The 17,768-nt window shown below is 42.1% G+C and overlaps 3 protein-coding genes across 8 annotated transcripts in view; 1 reads left to right on the top strand and 2 right to left on the bottom strand.

Annotated features, from left to right (window-relative positions):
- The window catches only part of KCNC1 (potassium voltage-gated channel subfamily C member 1), a 127,322-nt gene extending 119,652 nt beyond the window's left edge, over positions 1–7,670 (bottom strand). For all 5 annotated transcript variants that reach the window (XM_051622254.1, XM_051622258.1, XM_051622255.1 and 2 more), the window contains exon 1: positions 6,946–7,670. In XM_051622254.1, the coding sequence (XP_051478214.1) occupies positions 6,946–7,515 (570 nt within the window). In that variant the 5' untranslated portion in view covers positions 7,516–7,670. The remainder of the gene's footprint in view (positions 1–6,945) is intronic.
- The window catches only part of TMEM86A (transmembrane protein 86A), a 526,280-nt gene extending 518,107 nt beyond the window's left edge, over positions 1–8,173 (bottom strand). Inside the window, exon 1 of one of the 2 annotated variants that reach the window (XM_051622278.1) lies at positions 8,169–8,173. The gene's annotated coding sequence lies outside the window, so the exon portion shown is untranslated. Of the gene's footprint in view, positions 1–8,141; positions 8,147–8,168 lie in introns of those variants that run through there. The other variant, XM_051622277.1, reaches the window with a different exon arrangement.
- Positions 7,533–8,364, top strand: LOC127385356 (translation initiation factor IF-2-like). The gene is made up of 2 exons (XM_051621044.1): positions 7,533–7,839; positions 7,967–8,364. The coding sequence occupies exons 1-2, from the start codon at positions 7,533–7,535 to the stop codon at positions 8,362–8,364; spliced, it is 705 nt and encodes a 234-aa protein (XP_051477004.1).
- Positions 8,365–17,768: the final 9,404 nt, after the last annotated feature.

Here is a 17,768-nt window from a genome sequence, read left to right as displayed (position 1 = left end):
TACTAAGCACAGGAGATGTAAAAATTGTTCTAGAATTGACAGCATTCAGTTTATATTCCAGGGGGAGGGGGTGGCTCTCCATAGATTCATAGATTTCTCTGATTTTGTCTGATCCTAACACTCCTGTGTACCATTTGGAGTGAATCACATATTTATGTAATGAAATATTCAGCAGAGAAAGCCAAGTCAGCCTTCTAATACTGCTCCTTCCTCACATCCAATTCAGCATATAGGAACTGAGAAGCTAATTGCAATAAAACTGCAAAGATCTTAAAATGGCTGTTCTATTTATTAGTCTTATTCCCCAAGAATGCATTGAAATTTCATAAAATCAAGCCTGTACAAAATGGAAACTCAGTTTTTCCATCTGCATTTGCATGAGAAAGAATTACACGGTTGATTATTGATTAGGGCCCAATTTTTCAATCTGAATACTCCTGCCTGCCCTTCTTATTACGAAACTCAGAGCTGGATATGATTTAGTTGAACATTAATTGAAGTCACGTGGTTTGAATGGGGATGTATTATAGAGTCCTTTGCAGTAAAAAATGCCAGTAAGATCATGAAGAGCTTTGTCAGTATTAAAGCTCTGTTTTTTGATGCAATGTACTAAAGATGCCCATGTCTTTAAATGATTATGAAAATATGTACTTGAATATGTATGTCCTGATAAATTGCTAAGATCTATTGTGCTTCAGTGCTTTGGAATGGAAAAATGCAATGTGTCTATTAAAAAAAGCAGTACAGTGCAATTGATTTGTTATCCTGAACCATCCTGCAGGAAAACTTGTTTCTATCCTTGAGGTTGGTGGTAATTTTGGCACTGAATTTCAATAACAGTAAGGCTGGGCCCTCTGGGTTTTTTTTGCTAACATCTCTCCTTATGTTAGAAGAAAGGCAGTATGTATAGACTTTACTAAAGTACCACCATAAATACACATAGATCAGTCATGTATTTTTAAAAACAAGAAAGATTAATATCACTGAATACTAGACTGCACAGCAGAAGGAAAAACAAGATGGCAAAACAGTTTTCCTAGGAATAGTCTCATATATGACATTTTTGTGAGCAGTTCTAAAACAGAATTATAACTGATGCGTGGATCTTTTTATCCTGTGTCTCATGATATACCAAGAGAGAGTACCAGTATTTTATTGCCTTTTTTTTCCTAACCAAACCCAAAATAGCAAATGTCAGGGGAAGGGCAAAGAAAATAATTGGAGACACATAGGGATGGATTAAATAGAGAAGGAACCAAATATCATACAGAAAGCAGTCACTAAATTCATATTGATTTCAGTGGCATGAAGGTTATATTTTTCAGAAGTATTTTGGGATGGTTTAATTTTGAAGTCCTTCCTCATATGGAAATCCCACTCAGCATCGTAGGAGGTGGCAGTGGAAGGCATATATATGTGTATGCATATGATGGTATGATCCATACAATCACAGCCTTGGCTAAATCAAGTAATTTTTGTAACCTAGAAACATTAAAATTAAGTAAGATAAAAAAAAAAAATTGAAAATGGCAACAGATGCTGTTCTTTTTTAGGGTTTTAGAATAATAGAAATAAAATTGGAAATAGGCAAATGGATTAAAAAGCTTTCCTTGAATTACAACTGCTAAGTCTGCAGTAGTCAGCCATAGGTTTGTCAGGTGGATAACATCATCTCTCTCATCTCCCTGTGAGGCTGTGACTTCAAAGAGATTGTAAGATGTTCTGGGCAGACATGGTATCTTCCTTTGTGTGTCTGAACAACTCAAACCAATGAAGTCATGATTCTGCATGGTTGCTAGGATTATTAATTTTTTTTTGAGGGGGAGAAAGGGAGGGGTGGTGGTGTTTTTAAAATTTATTACTTCTGAAGTCCGAGGGACAATTCCCAGGCGTTATTCTTGAGTGTGCCTGCTCCCACCTTGGCTAACTCAATAAGGACTGAATGTGGGACTTGATGTGAGCAGTAACACTTCCTAGCTGGCATTGCAAGGGCTTCTTTGGACAGGATGCAGAGAAGACTATACCATGCTTACTAATAGGTTATATAAGTATTTGCAGTAACATGCCCCTTGGTGGGAGAAAATAGGAATAAAATGGGATTTTAGGATCTATATTAATAATGAATGACAGAAAGGTAGCTAATAGATGTCTATATGTGATTCCATTATACTACAAGTGCAGGGGAAACTTAATTTAATCTGGAGTGATTCTCATTTTTCCAGAGCTGTAATGCAGCATTCAGTTAAAATGAGGCTGTCTTGTTAATTGTCAGAGTATATGGTGAGAATTACTGCAGCCAGCTTCAGTGCAGGATTAGCTATACCTCTGCAGGGGAGACCTTGCAGAAAGGCCCAGGGTGGGAGAGCAGCTCCATCAGGGCCCCTTTGATGAAATCCCAGAGCACTGTCTGTGGTGCACTGCTGTGCAGTGTGTCCCATGTCAGACAGCTGCAGAATAAGCTCCCCTTACGAAGGATGATGAGAATCTATTCCCACTCCCTGATACATTTCTCAATTCCTGAGCTTAGCTTTACTAGGCAAGGGTAAAGAATGAGCAGAAATCACCCCAGACTCTAAGCCTTGAGACACTATGATTAGGATCCCATAAGCCTTCTGGTACCTATGGGATGTAGTTTATATAGAGAAAAACCAGTTTAAATGAGCACAATAAGGTTAAAATGCTCTAGAATGTATAAAAGAAAGCTGGGAGAAATCCCTGGGGAATACCTTTTTCCTCATCATTTCTCCACTATGCTTTTTCCTGTCTCCTTCTCAGTGTAGGACACTTGTCCTTCAAAAACCACCTACTGAGGAAAGCAGATTCTCCTGCAGGATGCGAAGGGAGAACATGAGGGAAGGGTGAGTGAGAGCTTTGCCTTTCCTCTTCCAGATCAGAGCTCTATAGCATATGACAGGATAGCAAGTCAAGCTGTTGAGGACTACCCATAGGACCCCTACCAGCTTTTATTTAAAAACAGTAAAAATGTTTACTTGGAAGGACTACAAAAGCTTTCCTGAGGGTTCATTAATGAAGCTTAACTGTCCAATCTGAATGTGAGCACTAGTGCAGAGTATCAGCTGAAAGCTCCTTGTTCCCAAACATTGACTAACCTAACAACTGTGAATTAACACAAACAACCTTATCCTGCTGGGGAGGAGAAGAAGGAAGGGGGTCAAGATGTTAGATACCTGCAGGCCAAACTCCCCAGGAAGTCAGTGGGAGCTTTGCTAGTCTAAGAACAGCGAGACCAGACACAAATGTAAAGGAGAGAGGATGCTAAGAAAATATAAGTGCGCACTGGTGCACTGAGGGGTCTATGAAGTCTAATAAGTGCAGAAGGCAGAAGCTCTATTACAATGTAACTCTCAGCCATGCTGCTTTAGCATCTGTGTGGCTTTCTGTGTGACTCCACTTCCCCCTTTGCATCTACTTATGAAAAAAAATTTACAAAGCTGCCTGATGATGCAAAAAGGACAGTTCTAATAAGCTTTAAAGAAATGTCTCACCAACTTAGGTGCACAATATCCATTGACATGCAGCAATGTTTAGATGCCTGATCAGATTCTTTTGAATGTCTACCTGGATGCCTGTCTACTGATGTACCCAGGATCTCGTAAATCTGATCTTTTCCATCACCTTATGTTACTCTATTCAGACCTCCACACACCAGACTTTGCCTCTGTTACCCAAACGTGGATTCTTTAAGTGATGGAGAAGTGCAACACCCATTTATCTCACTAAGGTGTCTGTGGCAATCTTTGATTTGAAACAAGCTACCTTTTCTTATGACTGATTTAGAAGGCTAAGCAATTTTAAAAGCATTTAGTCTTCTCAGAAAAAATGACCTTATTTAAGAAACTAGTGTTTACAAAATTCAAATCTAATTAAACTGGGCCACTATTGTTTTAACAAGAAACTGTTGACTATGCTGCACCTAAAGACAAATTGATCAGTGCTGGGAGGTTATCCTTTATCAAAGTAAGTTTAGAAATAGACAAAATTTGCAGTTAGCTGATTTTTCCTAACATACATGAGTGCTCTTCCAGTCTTCCCTGGCCATCTACAATGAGATCAGATGTAATTTAGTATGAATTAGGTGTTGGTGAAGCAAAATAGTCAAATGTATTTTTAAGCAATGTCCATCAAAATGCTCCAAGAATGGCTAGATTTCAGTAAATGCTGAGCTTTCCATAGACAGTTCCTAAACGTTCCCTGAATTAGTGTACCAGATATAGTCCAGAGAAATCTTGTTTTATTCAGATATGCAGGTTTTCATTTAGTCTTAATATTTATATAGTCTATTCCTTTTACTTGTCCATGTGTAACAGTGTAATGGTTATGTAAAACAAAGCTTATATGAAGATACTATTTTGACTTCCATTTTGGATCCACATGTAAACACCAAACACGTATATAACAACAACCATTAGTACAAGTCTCATATCCAAACAGGACAACAAATTTTTGTGACAGGTTTTTGGTGACAAAATGGTAATGTGAATTTAAATTTTTGCATGACTGAAATGACACTCTGTAATTGAAAGTAGTGTACACAAAAGTGAGGTAACAGTGGATTTGTTGCCTGACTACTTTACTAATGATTGCTTTAATATCCCGTTCCCTTGTTTAATGATGCTATAAATTATTTTACTGTAAATTAGCTGTTGTGAGCTTGAGGTCTTTTTGCAATATCTGTGTTAGGTTACAGTAGCATAAATCAAACTTCCATCTCTTTTTACATCCATAACCATAACATATGGCTTTTAAGTGTCTTACAATGTCTTCTTAATGGACAGTGTGTGCATGTGTTGATGATGAAAGCCATCTTCCTTCATGCAAAATATTAATGCATATGCCCTACATCTCCATAGATAAAGTTAAAGAATCATATTTAAACCATTAGATATTCAGTATACACTTCAACTTTTCCCAGAATTCATATTTCTCTAGATTAACAATTCTTTAAGGAAATAAAAAGAAGTAAATCAGGGGTTGAATTCTACCAGATATGTACATGAAATTGTGAATAAACAGTATAACATCCACCAAAAAAAACCCAATCAAACCCAAATCACTTTATAAAATACCTATTCCTAAATGAAAATACCCATCGGGAATTAGAAAATGGGATTTATATCCTCCTAAAATTCCAGCTTGTTTATCACAAAGGCTAAATATCAGTTATAGATTTTTGTCCTCTGACCTAAAATATCATCATTCTTCTAAGCAAAAGGGTGTTTTAACCTCTTGGCTTTTGCACAATTCCACAAACCCTTGGAAAAGCACACTGCTTTGACTTGAAATGTGTTTTACCAACAGATTCCTGGGCACCAGAGAGATCTGCTATTCAAATCAACACCAGGATTTGATTAGAGGAAGCCAACTAAGCCTTTTGAACGACACCCTCCAGCCTTCCCTCTCCATTTCCATGTTCCCTTGGCAGAAATCAGGGATTTGAAAGCTGCAATTCAATAGCATCATCCTTTCATCTCTTGGTAAATATTTTATTATTCCTTTATCCTCCATCCTGTTTAAAGGAATTCATTTAAAATATTAACTTCTTTGTTCAGGGAGCTAGTCTTCAAAGGGTATGCAAACAAGAATCTTTAGACATGCACCAAGACGTAACTCCAGGCTGTGCTCCAGCTTTCCCCATTCATTCAGTCTGCAGACCTGGTGGCTCCCTGCTTGAGGTCCCCACTCAGACAGACTTAAAAGACCAGAAGCTGCTGTTCCACCACCCATTCATACACAACCAGCTCCCTGTCCCTTCATTTCTACTTCTCTTTCCTTCATCCATTCAATTTGCTCCCTAATCTGATCTCACTTCTTTGATCCTCCTCAGGAACACTGATCATCCTCCCACACCAAAGAACCACTCATCCCTACTGAGGGCTGGCAGCTGTAACAATGGTAAGAGAGGAGTAAAACCTATCCTAACTAATGTATTTACAAAGGCTCTATCCTCCATGTTTTCCTGCTTATCAGTATGGGTATCCTGCTGGGGTTAATTCTGCTGCTGATCCTGAAGTAAAGGTTTTCTTTACTGTTGACTTCAGGAAGGGAATCAGGCTCTAATAAATGTAATTATCCTCATAGGTAATAGCACGAAAGGTACCTACTTAGAGGAGTCGGGTGACTGTTTAAGACCATCTTTAACCACAGCTATGCTGTGAACTGCACCAGTGTGCATTCCCTTTCCAAAACATCTGCAGGCACCAGGAGGGGAGGAGTTGTCCTTCACCAGCCAGACAAGAAACCTGTCAAACAGTGACCCTTCTACATGAATGAACCCTCTCCCCTGATTAATACTTTGCATTTCCCACAAGGGAAAAGACAGAGTGAGGAGGTAAGTGAGGAACTGAATTACTCATTCTCAGAGAAGCATGATCATAAATATTTAACGTGGTATGTATGAGAAAAGAGAAAGGAACAGACTCTCTTTCCAGTCCAGGCTGAGAAATTCTTCTAATCCCTTGGTCCCCCAAGGACTGCCTGCTCCAGTGATCCTTTCTGCATCTCATAAAGGAGGGAGAGCTGTTAGCTCTTAAGAGGGATGGACAAGTTGTTTCTCTTTACTGGGGGATGACTGTAAAAACCTGTGCATGGAGGGAAATTACCTGGTATAATGGAGATCTTCCTGGCCCTTGACTGGGACCCTGCTCCAGGCTGTGGGTTTTTAGCAGCCTGTTAGAAAATAAGGGTCTCCGGAAGCCCACATATGAGTACTCAAGCTCATGTCTTGGTGTCCACTCATGCCTCATGCATGGGGCCTGCTTGAGAGCATGGGTTATGTCCCCATAGCCTGTGCATGATTTTTGTATGGCCACACACATGGACGGCTGCTCTGCTCTCACAGTGGAGATAACCCTGATGATGCTGGGAGGAAGCGGGACCGAAGGGAGGTCTGAGTGTTTTGATGAGGGTGCTGATTGCATAGCTTACCCTTGCATATCTGGAGGAGTAGGGATCCTCAAACAGTGCCCAGATGCGGGGCTGCCACCGTCTCCAGAAGCCCCCAGACCTGCCATCTGGGGAGTCACTAAGTGCTAGGCGTTTTGTCATCTCCAGCTCCTCTTCACCATCACCAGAGTCTCCGGTGCCATCTATGTCTCCATCCTCGGCACTGCTATCCAGGGGAGCCCCACCAAAGCTGTCCAGAGCCTCTTCGGCGTCGCGGTGCTGCCGGTAGGTCATCCAACAGCAGGGCTCCACATCAGTCTCATCGATGCCCCAGAAGGCCAGCTCCTCCTCGTACAGGGGCCCGCACACGTCCGCGGGGCAGTGCAGCTTGCCAGTGCGGTAGTAATTCAGGATGTGGGCAAAGACGCCCGGGTGCCGGTCAAAGAAAAACTCATCCGTGCGGGGGTCATAGTCGAAGTGGCTGTGGGCATCGGGTTCGGCGATCCAGGCCAGCCGAGTGCCGGGCAGGGTGCGTAGGGTGCTGCGGTAAGTCTGGTGCCTAGTCCCTCCCACGTTGATCACAATGCGGTCGCTCTCGTCGCCCTGGCCCATCTCGTCTCTTATTAGGCATGTCGCAGACTCATCCAAGCAAGCACGGCAGGCGGCAAGCCCGTCAAGGGACGGCTGCTCGGCGGCAGTCGGTGCCTAACCCGAGCCCCGCTCCAGGGGGTGAGGGGCCCCGGCCAGCTCTGCGCCCCGGCGGTGTCTCCGAGGGGCAGCCGGTGCCGGTGGCTGCGGGCGCTGCACCGCCGCCGTCTGAAGTCAGACCCTCGGGGGCCGCGGGAGCTGCAGCCGCGGCGGAGGGGCAGGGGGGGCCATGCTCCGGGAGCGCGGGCGCTGCGGTGCCGGAGGGGGAGGGCCCTTCCCTGGTTGGACGTGGCCAAAAGCACCGAAAAAAAAAAAAAAAAAAGAAAAAAAAAAAAAAAAAAAAGGTGGGGGTTAAAAAAAAAAAGGGGGGGAGAAAAATCGCGGCGCTGGCGCTGCCCTGTGGGGCGCCGGGCAGGAGGCGGGGGTGGGCGCCGGTGCCGCCTGCAGCCGCCGCGGGGGCTCGGCGGGGCTGTGCCCGCGGTGCGGAGCGGCGGCCCCGCCGGTGCTGAACGGACAGCGCCGCGCGCCGCCGCCGGGCCGAGCGCGCTGCCGGTGCGGGCGGCGGGGACCGCGGCGCCGCCGCTGCCGCTGCTCCTCCCGCCGCTGCTCCGCCCGCCGCTCCTCCCGCCGCCGCCGCCGCTGCCGGGCGGCTCGGTGCAGCCCGCCCGCTCGCCGGACAGGGCCGCGCAGGCGCGTCGCTCCCGCCCCGCCGCCGCTCGCCGGGTCCTAGCGCCGGCCGCGCCCCGAAGGCGCCGTCCCCGACTCCCGCCGCCGCCCCGGCCCCCGGGGCCCCTCGGCCGTCACTTCGCGTGAGTCCTTATCGGCACCTGGACGAGACACCTTGCTCCGGTACCACCGGCTGGAGGAAGAGCGGCCTCGCCCTCTGCTCACGCCCCGAGTAACTGGCCTCTTGTTCTCAGGGGCACCCGCCCCTTCGGGATTTTTGGTGCTGTCCCGCGCTCGGCTCCAGGTGACCCTCACTCAGCCACTCGTGGCTGTTCTTGTCCCCCGTGGACTGAGCTCAGCGGAGGTCAAAGAATCAAAATTCAGGATCTCCCTGGGCATAGATTTCTCTCATCATGCGCAGAGATGCCTGGAGTTTTCACTTCCTATCGCACCGCACCTTTACGTGGGCCCAAACACCTGCTCTTTGTCTCCATCTTATCTTCTGTTTTTTCTGCTGTTCCCTTGGTTTCTTCCTAGCTCGTGGGTTGGTAGGCAGCTGCAATTTGGGTTCATGTTGTTATCCTTTTTTATTCTTATTAATTTGCAAAGAATGCCAAGGGAAGTTTTGCAGCTAGAAAAAGACTGATTCCTGCCCTGTGATGAGCTTGAAGAACAGTAGGGAGATGGTTGTGTGGAAGGGAAGTAACAGAGGTACGTAGGCATGTTCTGTATTTTGGTTTATTTGTTGCCAGCATCACCTGGGCTTGTGACAGAGCCTGGAAAGCTGAGCTGTTGTGGATGAATCGTGGGAGGTCAGGTCACGGTGAGTGGATGCGATGGAGAAACGTGATTTAAAGGTACATGGTTGAGGAATGCTTCTGGAGTGCAGAAGCAGTATGGACAACATGGTGCTTATCAGAAGAGGGTAGGCTGGGGGAATGCACTCGGGTTGAGCCTTGAAGAAGGACAGATATTTGGATGTGCTGGAAGAGCAGTTGTAGAAGACGTGGAAGGTTTGCCAAGGAGTGAGTGGTATGGTCAGGTTTGATGGGGAAGTGTTTGGCCATCTACAGCTTCCATTGTTTGGGATGCAGGGAAGAGAAGTTTGCAACATGTGTGGCAGGACATACCAAAAAGGCCTAGATGACAGATTTTTCTGTGAAAATGTTCACAGGTTGGCCTTGAAGCTAGTAGGGTAGAAGGAGCTGGGTGTTATTTGCATTTGAGTTATGGGGAAAGGGAGGGATAATAGTGGAAATGGGGAGTATGTTACTGCTATCAGCAGTGAAAGAGAAAGGGGAAGTGAGGCTAAACCAAGACAACCCTGCACTTCAGCTAAGAATAAACTGAAAACAGAATCTTTGGGAAGAGGTGTCAGACAGCCACTTGGGCATTGGGATTGAATGGAGGTAGAAAGGTTGATGACAGAGGGGGAAATCTGAGAATCACAAGCACAGCTACCTAAAATCCTTAACAATTGCCAGACAGAGGGCACAAAGGGACAAGAGTGCAGGTCTGTGAACCTAAGCCTGGAGTTAAGAAAGGAAAAGAGGAGGATGGCTCATTGACAGAAATAATATAGGTGACAATTATTTTGTGATCATAGTAAGTCACTACTTTTGCTAATGACAGGTCTGGGTATCAGTGGGAAAGCACCATTGGGTAGGGTAAGTTCTGAGAGCTGTGGAGGCTGCGGAAGGTAGGTGACCCAGGAAAGAGGCTGAAGGACCTGTGAATCCCAGGCCAATGGGTCCTTATGGTCACATCCACAACTGTGGAGACTCTTTCCCAGTTTGTTAGCTCCTCTCTTCCATGTTACCTTACCCCACATCAGTGATTCTTCTTTAGGAATTTTAGTATTGAGATTTCAGGTGACTGTGGGGTTAAAAGGGATATCTTGCAGTTTCTGTTTTTTCAGTTTCCCTTCTAGTCTGGACATCTGCAGGAGGGTGGTACAGGACCTTAGAAGTAATCTGAAAGTATGTGTTAAAAACCAGAAAGATTATTTAAAGACAGTTTTCATGGATCCATTTGGGGAGGCCACACTGAAGTGAACTGTAAGGTTTATTTAAAGATACTAAGGCTGTAATTGATGGAGTGTTGGTAGACACGGAAGAGTTGAATCAAAAGATGTGTGAGAGGGCCCCAAATCAGAGACTGAAGTGCAAGGCAGAGCTAGGAGATCTGCAGCGAGATAGCTGCTGAAGTGGGCAGCTCTCTCAGAAATATAAATTGGAAAGTGAAGTTTATACGTTCTTTTTATGTGGAAACGTCATGTTTTAAGTTTATATTGCAGTTTGAGAGGGAAAGTAGAAAATAGTATCTGTATTAAATAAGGATCATGACAGGAAATAACTGCATGTTAAGACACAAAGACTCTGCTTAGCTCTATAGATTATAGCATGATTTATGCTTGTTTAATTACTGATAGTTGATACCACCAGATAAGTAGTTGCTGATTTACACAAAACAAATGTTTTGTCAGTGCAGCCGCTCCTGTGTATCAGCAAAGTTTTGCTTTAAGCATGTCATATAGTGATATAAAATTGTTTTAATTTTAAAAAATAATTTTCCATAAATGGAAATGACAAACTATGACAAAAAAAAAAAAAACCACAACAAAAACCAAAACAAAAAACCCCAACAAAACCAAAACAACCAACCAACAAAAAACCCAACAACAAACAACAAATAATTTTCAATTATCTATCTTGCAGGAAAAAAATTTCCAGAGAAGTCTGGTTAATCCCAAACTGTATAGTACCATTTCTACCCACATAGCCCCACTGCAAAATAACATTATTATAGCTATTTTTTATTCTGGGTTATATTTGACATATTTAAATCTCCTGGTGTCTGCGGAATAACTGCTTATGCAGACCTGATGTCTTAAACCTGCATCTTCAGGTGCTGGGATTCTCCCGTCACTCCACAAAGACTTCCAAGGCTATAATTAGGTTCTATAATCCCCTGTGCACATGAGATTAATGTATGAATGAATCTGCCACAGTCAGACGTACCCACATTCAGTCTTTTCATTTTCAGAATAGCTGTGTGTCTCCTCCATGCCTTTAGACTTGTCTTAAATGACACAATAATTTGCAGAAGCAGGATCATGGTTTTGGTTGCCATTATAATGCCATTGACTTCAGTGGAGTTAAAGAACAAATGAAGTGAATGGGTGAGTGAAAGTTTATGTCCCTTGTCAATTAACTAAAATCCAGCCCTCTCTATGCATCCTGTTTGGTGTCTTCTCTTCTCTTCTGGAAAGAGAAGTTAGGTGGGAAGGACATGATGTGGATGTCCAGGAATTACCTAGTTTTTCTGTGATCTCTCTTGTAATTTTAAGTTGAATTAGAAACCTTGCTAAGTTTTACTTTTTAAGTAGAAGTAAACCAACTTAAGTAGTGCTGGGAGACCTCTGAAGGAGGCATGGAGTTGGTAGGTTGTTCAAATAGTTTACTGTCTCTTTGAAAAAGGATTCTGGTACAGCAATAGCAAGTACTGTTGTCAGAAATTCTTACCATGCCTTAAAAGACATTGGCCTAGAGAATTACATTTTGTTTCCTGAGCTGCTTCTCACAAATGGTGAGAGATTTTGATGATCATCTACCTTTAGCTGAGGCTGACCAAAACCTGGCGCAAGTCAGGAAAATGAGCTGTAGAGTTTAGAAAGGTCTTTCTAGTCTTCCTTATGGGAGCCTTCTGAGAGGTCACAGCTACTATCCAGGAGATTATATATGTACTTTGAGCAGTCCCATTGAAGTCATTGGGTCTGCTTATAACCTTAGCTGTTCTTCTGAGTCAACATTTTTAACAGTGATAGTGGAAGAACAGCTTTAAGCCATAGATCTATTTTAGTTTTTGAACTACTGTATAACAGAAAAAAAAGAGAATGAGTCCTCTTCCTAATTTTATCTCTTGTGTTAGGTCACCCCACTGTCTCCTGTGTTGTGATGACACAGGAAGTCCTTCTTTCACCTCTGTATCTGGTGTGCTGGGATCACCTTTGTTGCTCTATGCTTAAGCATCCCTGGGATAACAGTATGCAATGAAAGGTAGGTTGTCTTTCAGAGACATGACTAAATTCTGTCTACAACTGAAAAATAGCTTGTGGGTTCACTTGCTATTCATTTGTTAATCCTTCTGCTCTACTGCTTTAGCTGAGAACTCTAGTGATCTCTAGTCTGACTCCAAAGGAGCTTTCTTCTCAATGTGGATGATGATTGATCATATATCCCCTCATGTTCCTAAACTTAGTAACTCATAACTTTGGAGTAATTTTATTTTATTTTTTTTTTAAATAAAGATATTTTACCACTTATGGAAGATGCTAGGTTGTCATATCAAAACCACAAATTCTTGTATAGGCACAGAAAGCACATAGGGAAGCTTTGCTTCCTGTTTTGGTGCCTTACCAGTATAAGAAGAATATCTCATTCTGCACACCTTTTTAGCCCCGTTGTTCACTGAGGTTCCTAGTGAGGATACTAACAATGGTGATAGCTAACAAAGCACATACTTCTGAAATTTAAGCCTACCTCATCTGAGCTCATCAGCCAGTTTGCATTCAAAGAAAAGGGTTATTATGAAAAAACCTTGTTGACCAATTGCAACAAATGCAAAGAGGGAAAAAAGGCATGTAGAGAATCTGTGAATTTATGCGCAAGTAAGAATACAACTGAAAAGCACATTCAAAATGTTTTGAAGCTGAGAGGGAGATATTTATTTACAGAAGTTAGAATCTCAAAACAAAAGGCAGCCAGGGCTGAAACACCAGTTTTGCAATGCTTGAATGCTATAATTCAGTCTGTGCTCTTTTATTAAATTCATGACAACAGTATTTCAGTGCAGTTCTTTATCAGTTTTAGATTACATCATGCTGTGAGTTGCTCTATCTGTTAATATTGATCCTTGTAAATCACTGGTTTGAGGTCTACAAATGGGAAGCTGTGATGCATTTCAGCATGCAATGTACTCACTTTGTCCTTGAAACTCATATAAAAACAAATGAAATTGCATAGATGGTATTACTTTCCTGGAAGGTTCAATTTACCCCTTTGAACTGCCAATAGTTGGACAAAATTATTCTTCTTTCCTTGGAAAGAATGAGAATGGAGCAGAAAATGGTTGGTTGGTGCTTGATGTTGACTGAGGGGGTCATAGAGATGCTGCATGTCTGAGGAACTGTGTAGCCCAAAGCCTGATTCAAAGAAGTTATGCTGCTTTTAATGAGAGCAGCCAGAGCAGCAGAGGTTATGATGGTATGCTAGTTCCTCCGCCTTATCTAGCTAGACTTTTTTTGCTTAATTACCTAATTTTTGCTTGAATATGTACTTCTTTTTCATCCATGTTGTCCAACTGTTGTGTGGCTTTGCTGTGAGCTGAGAAACATGGGCTATGCTCTGCCTGCTGGGTTGCATTTTGTTCTCCATCCATTTGTGCTGGGCTAGCATTTGATTGTGAGTGAAGTTTCTTTTTGCTTTGCAAATCTCTTCGGGATCCTTCAGAAGAAGCCCTGGTGTAGACATGTCAGTATAGCACAGGTACATATCACACTGAGATAAATGGAAGTTGCTCTAGAAATATATGGAAGTAATATTTTATATGTTAGAGATCATAACTGATTTTGTACTCACTCCATTAGGTAGGAGACACTCACACCTGGATCCATTTGATTTTGCCTTACGTTTATGGGAGAAGGAACTGAGTAACTATGATGACTGGGATGGTGCACACGAGCAAGGTAAGTTGGTGGAAGGAACGTTCTGCTTGCTAAAAGATTAGGGAGGTTTCTGAACTGCCTTTCCTATAGGAAAAGAGAAGATTGCTCCTTCCTGAAAAGAGGGGCATTAAGCACTGCAAACAGCTGCTGAGTTAGTTGTCTTACACCCAGCACCTGCTTTAATCCAGCTTGTAGCTGGACTGTCTCAGGCACCATCCTTCTCTTGGAGCACATATATTGATCTGAAACAGTGCAAGTTTCTAGACTTTCGTCAAGGTTGTTGTAAAGATGTCAGGATTTACCTTTAATGAGGCATTCATTACCCAAAACAGAAATAATTGTTCCTCAAGAAATTATAGGGCTAAATCAGAGCAAAATCTACTTTAAATAACTGAAATTAGGCATCCAGCTTGGCTAACATGCCACTTCTTTACCATGTGTAGTTATAGAAGAGTGTAGATTTATCCCTTGTCTTCTTGCTGATCTAGATATGATCCAGCAAAACAAGCAGCTGGTGACAAGGATAGTTCAACTTAGACAGTTGGAAGATTCATGTCAACACATTACAAAATCACACCGAAGGAAGCTACTAAATAGGTGTTACTATGAGCTGAATGCACTCATCATGAAGGCTTTAAATCTACATTTCTAAAAGAGTAAATGAGCACACGCAGATCTGAACTCTTTAGTTCCTGCCATGTGCTCTAACTACAGTTTCAGAAATTACTAGTGATTTGGCTTTATTTTATTAGATTATTTGTTTTGGGGAGTCCTAAAAGGTCCTTGGCTTGCTGAGACTGACCTAGTCAGCTTTTTCTAGACAAGAAGCTCTAGTAATGTTGTCACTACCTTTTAAAAACCTCAGCCAGTTTACTGGTGCATGAACAGAGCAACAGACACAAACACATAGGTTCAGACATATGTATTTCACATATACTATACACAGAATACAGAACAGGAGATGTTAGTCTTTTCTTGAACAGGGCATGCAGTTCTCAGTGTCTCCAGTATATCTTTTTAATTTAGCCACAAAAAATTTAAGGTCTATTTCTGACTGAGAAATATAGAACAAACTCAATTTTATACAATATATATGTTTGCCTGTCAGCTCACTATTTCTCTAATATGTAAAACATTAGAACATTTCTTTCTTCTTTTATTTTTTTTTCAACTGAAGTGAGAACTTTATTCTTATTGAAAGTTTCACTTTCTGCAACTGTTATTACTTCTTCAGCCTCATCTGAGTTTTCAATAGTGTCTGAAATGTTCTCAGACAAGCAGATGGGAAAATGGCCTGTAAATCTTTGTTGTTAGAAACAGTTTGTAAAAATTTGGGTGTTGAAAAGTAAGTGTAGTTCAAATAAATCCCAACAATGCTGACTCAGAGGTTTAAAGCATTGCTTAAATCCCTTGATTAACCCAGCTTTTCAATATTTGACATTAATCCAATAACTCCGAGATGTCTTTGCTGTTCTCTAGCTTTGTAAATATTTACACAGACAGTCCAATGAAATATGACATTTAATCCTGTTGAAGTAATTCCTTGTGTGCTGCGTATGAAGAGACAGAAAGTATGATAGTTCTGGTGATGCCAGTTAAATAACTGGCACTAAGGATGAAAACTGCTAGATTTCCTTTGTGAATAACCAGGGTAAGTGTGAATGAATGGAAAACAAAATCCACTTTCTGTCACAAGTCTTGGGCCAGCTGCTGGGAATTCAGATTTTGTGATCCTAGCTTGTGCCTGAGCCTGTGGCTCAGCATCAACCATCAGACTTTTGCTTCAGTTAAATGAGGTGCTGAGAGCTAGATCAGGGCAAACTACGAAGAGATGGCACCTCTATTAGCCTGTCCTCAGCCTTCCCCATCTGGGATGTACTATAACGATCTGTCCACTTCAGGGAACAGGAAGATGTTCTACCCAGTTTCCAGGATATGGGAAAGCCTTCTGTAGGTGTCTTAATGCAAAAGGGTTGTACCAGACCCCAGATCGTGGCTGGGGTTCCTGCTAACATAGGAGATTTGCAGCAGGTTTGTATTTAAACTGTTTGGCTTACAAAGCACAGTAATAATGCTTGTTCCTAAGACACCACACCTTTAGTCATTGTTTACTGATTCAATCTGATTAATCTGTGAATTCTGCCAGGTTTTGTAGTTGAACTCCTTGCCTCTAGGTATTCCAGAAATAGAAGGGGTTAGGGAATAATGAGGAAGCAGAGAAACATCACAGTGGCACAGAATATTCAGACCTGGCTAACAAAAAATAAATCAGTGGTGAATCTTTCAGATATGCTCAGTTCTCCTGCAAAATTGGACCTTGCTTCTCAGATTCCTATCCTATAAGAGGGCCTACAATAGAATGCTTATTGGGTTTCCTATGAAGGAATGAGAGAAAAGGGTGCTCAGTTCTCAAATCCCCAGTAAAGGCCTTCATTGTATGGAATTTTTCAGACTGTAATAAAAAATAAACTATGTTTCTACAGGTTCTCTTAAAATTTTTATCTAGGTTATAGGCACCCTGCCTGTTAAAAATGGAGAAAAAAATTGCATTCTGCCTTATATATTTATAAATATTTTTTGGATTCTTCTTTGCTGTATCTCACCAAACTCGTTAGGAACCCTTCAATATATGAAAAAGTCTTCATGCAGAGGTACTACAGTGTTGCTGTGCTTCTGTAGCCCAGTTTGACCACTGCAAAATCCAACCACAGAGATGAATGCTCAGAAGAACAGTGCACCACAGAAAAGGTGATGTAGGAAGTCAATTAAATTACTGACAGTTTTCCTGAGTGTATGCTTATACAGCCCTTAGGGGGAGTTTTTGTCTGTGTTTTTGCCTACATGTGCAAAAATACATACAATTCTGGCTGGGGCAAACCCCAGATGATTGCATTGTTTCCATCTTGTGTTACATTGTTTGTCTGCCCCTCACAAGCTAAGTCTGGGTGGGATCTGCAGAATATCACTTATGTTTAGAGATGTGCTTTGAGGTACTTCAGAAGAAAAAAAAATGTTTATGCACAAAGGTTTGAATTTTCAGCCACACCTGCTTGAAGGCCCGAGGGATTTGAAGGGGACTTGGTCCAGCTGGAAGTCAGGCTAGAGACGGTGTATCAAAATGTAAATTAAATCTTTCAGAGCTGAAAATATAAAACTAATTATCTTGATTCAGAAAAAAAGTTAAATATTTTCATTCACTCTGGCCAACTGATGTTAGTCTTTAGATAGCATGTTAACAAGTACATGAATAGCAAGCAATAGGACAAATTCACAGAGGAGCCTTATGTGCATAGACATCTGCTCAACCAACTAAAGGTCCTAAAGGTTCAGCTACACGTCTGGAAATGTAACCATTGGTGTCTCAAACATGTAAGTCATGTAAACATATCTTTGGTTGTTTTTTGTGTAAAACACAAAATGGAGGGAGGGGGGTTTACAGAAATAATAAAATCAAACAAAGGCTGCAGGTCCATGGTCATGGAGTGCTTGAAGGGCATTTATCTTCACTCATCACAGAGCAGAGACATGTCAGAGATACGTTGCTTCAGCTACAGGACATACATGCAGTAATCACTACATACCTAGTAGCTGTGAAGATTAAATGACCTGTATCTCTTTTTAATAATAATTATTTGTACTTAAAAGAGGGAATAATGTTTTATCATCCACACCTGAGGAATAGCTTTCTTTCTGCCTTTGATGCACAACAGAACTCAGAATTCTTATTGCAAAAAAAGAGGTCAGAGAGCAGATGAGGTGAAATGCCAGAATCAGGTAAAAGATGTGCAGGCAGCTTGGAGCAAGTGAGCTCAGTGCATGGCAACCT

The sequence above is a fragment of the Apus apus genome, chromosome 5 (assembly GCF_020740795.1).
Source record: "Apus apus isolate bApuApu2 chromosome 5, bApuApu2.pri.cur, whole genome shotgun sequence".
In the NCBI taxonomy this organism is placed as follows: Eukaryota; Metazoa; Chordata; class Aves; order Apodiformes; family Apodidae; genus Apus; species Apus apus.
This window is presented reverse-complemented; position numbering and strand designations above follow the sequence as displayed.

Coding starts and splice junctions, on each gene's coding strand:
- LOC127385356 (XM_051621044.1), top strand. CDS start 7,533: ATGTCGCAGACTCATCCAAGCAAGCACGGCAGGCGGCAAGCCCGTCAA. Junction 7,840..7,966: donor GGGCCCTTCCCTGGTTGGAC/GTGGCCAAAAGC, acceptor GGCGCCGGGCAG/GAGGCGGGGGTGGGCGCCGG.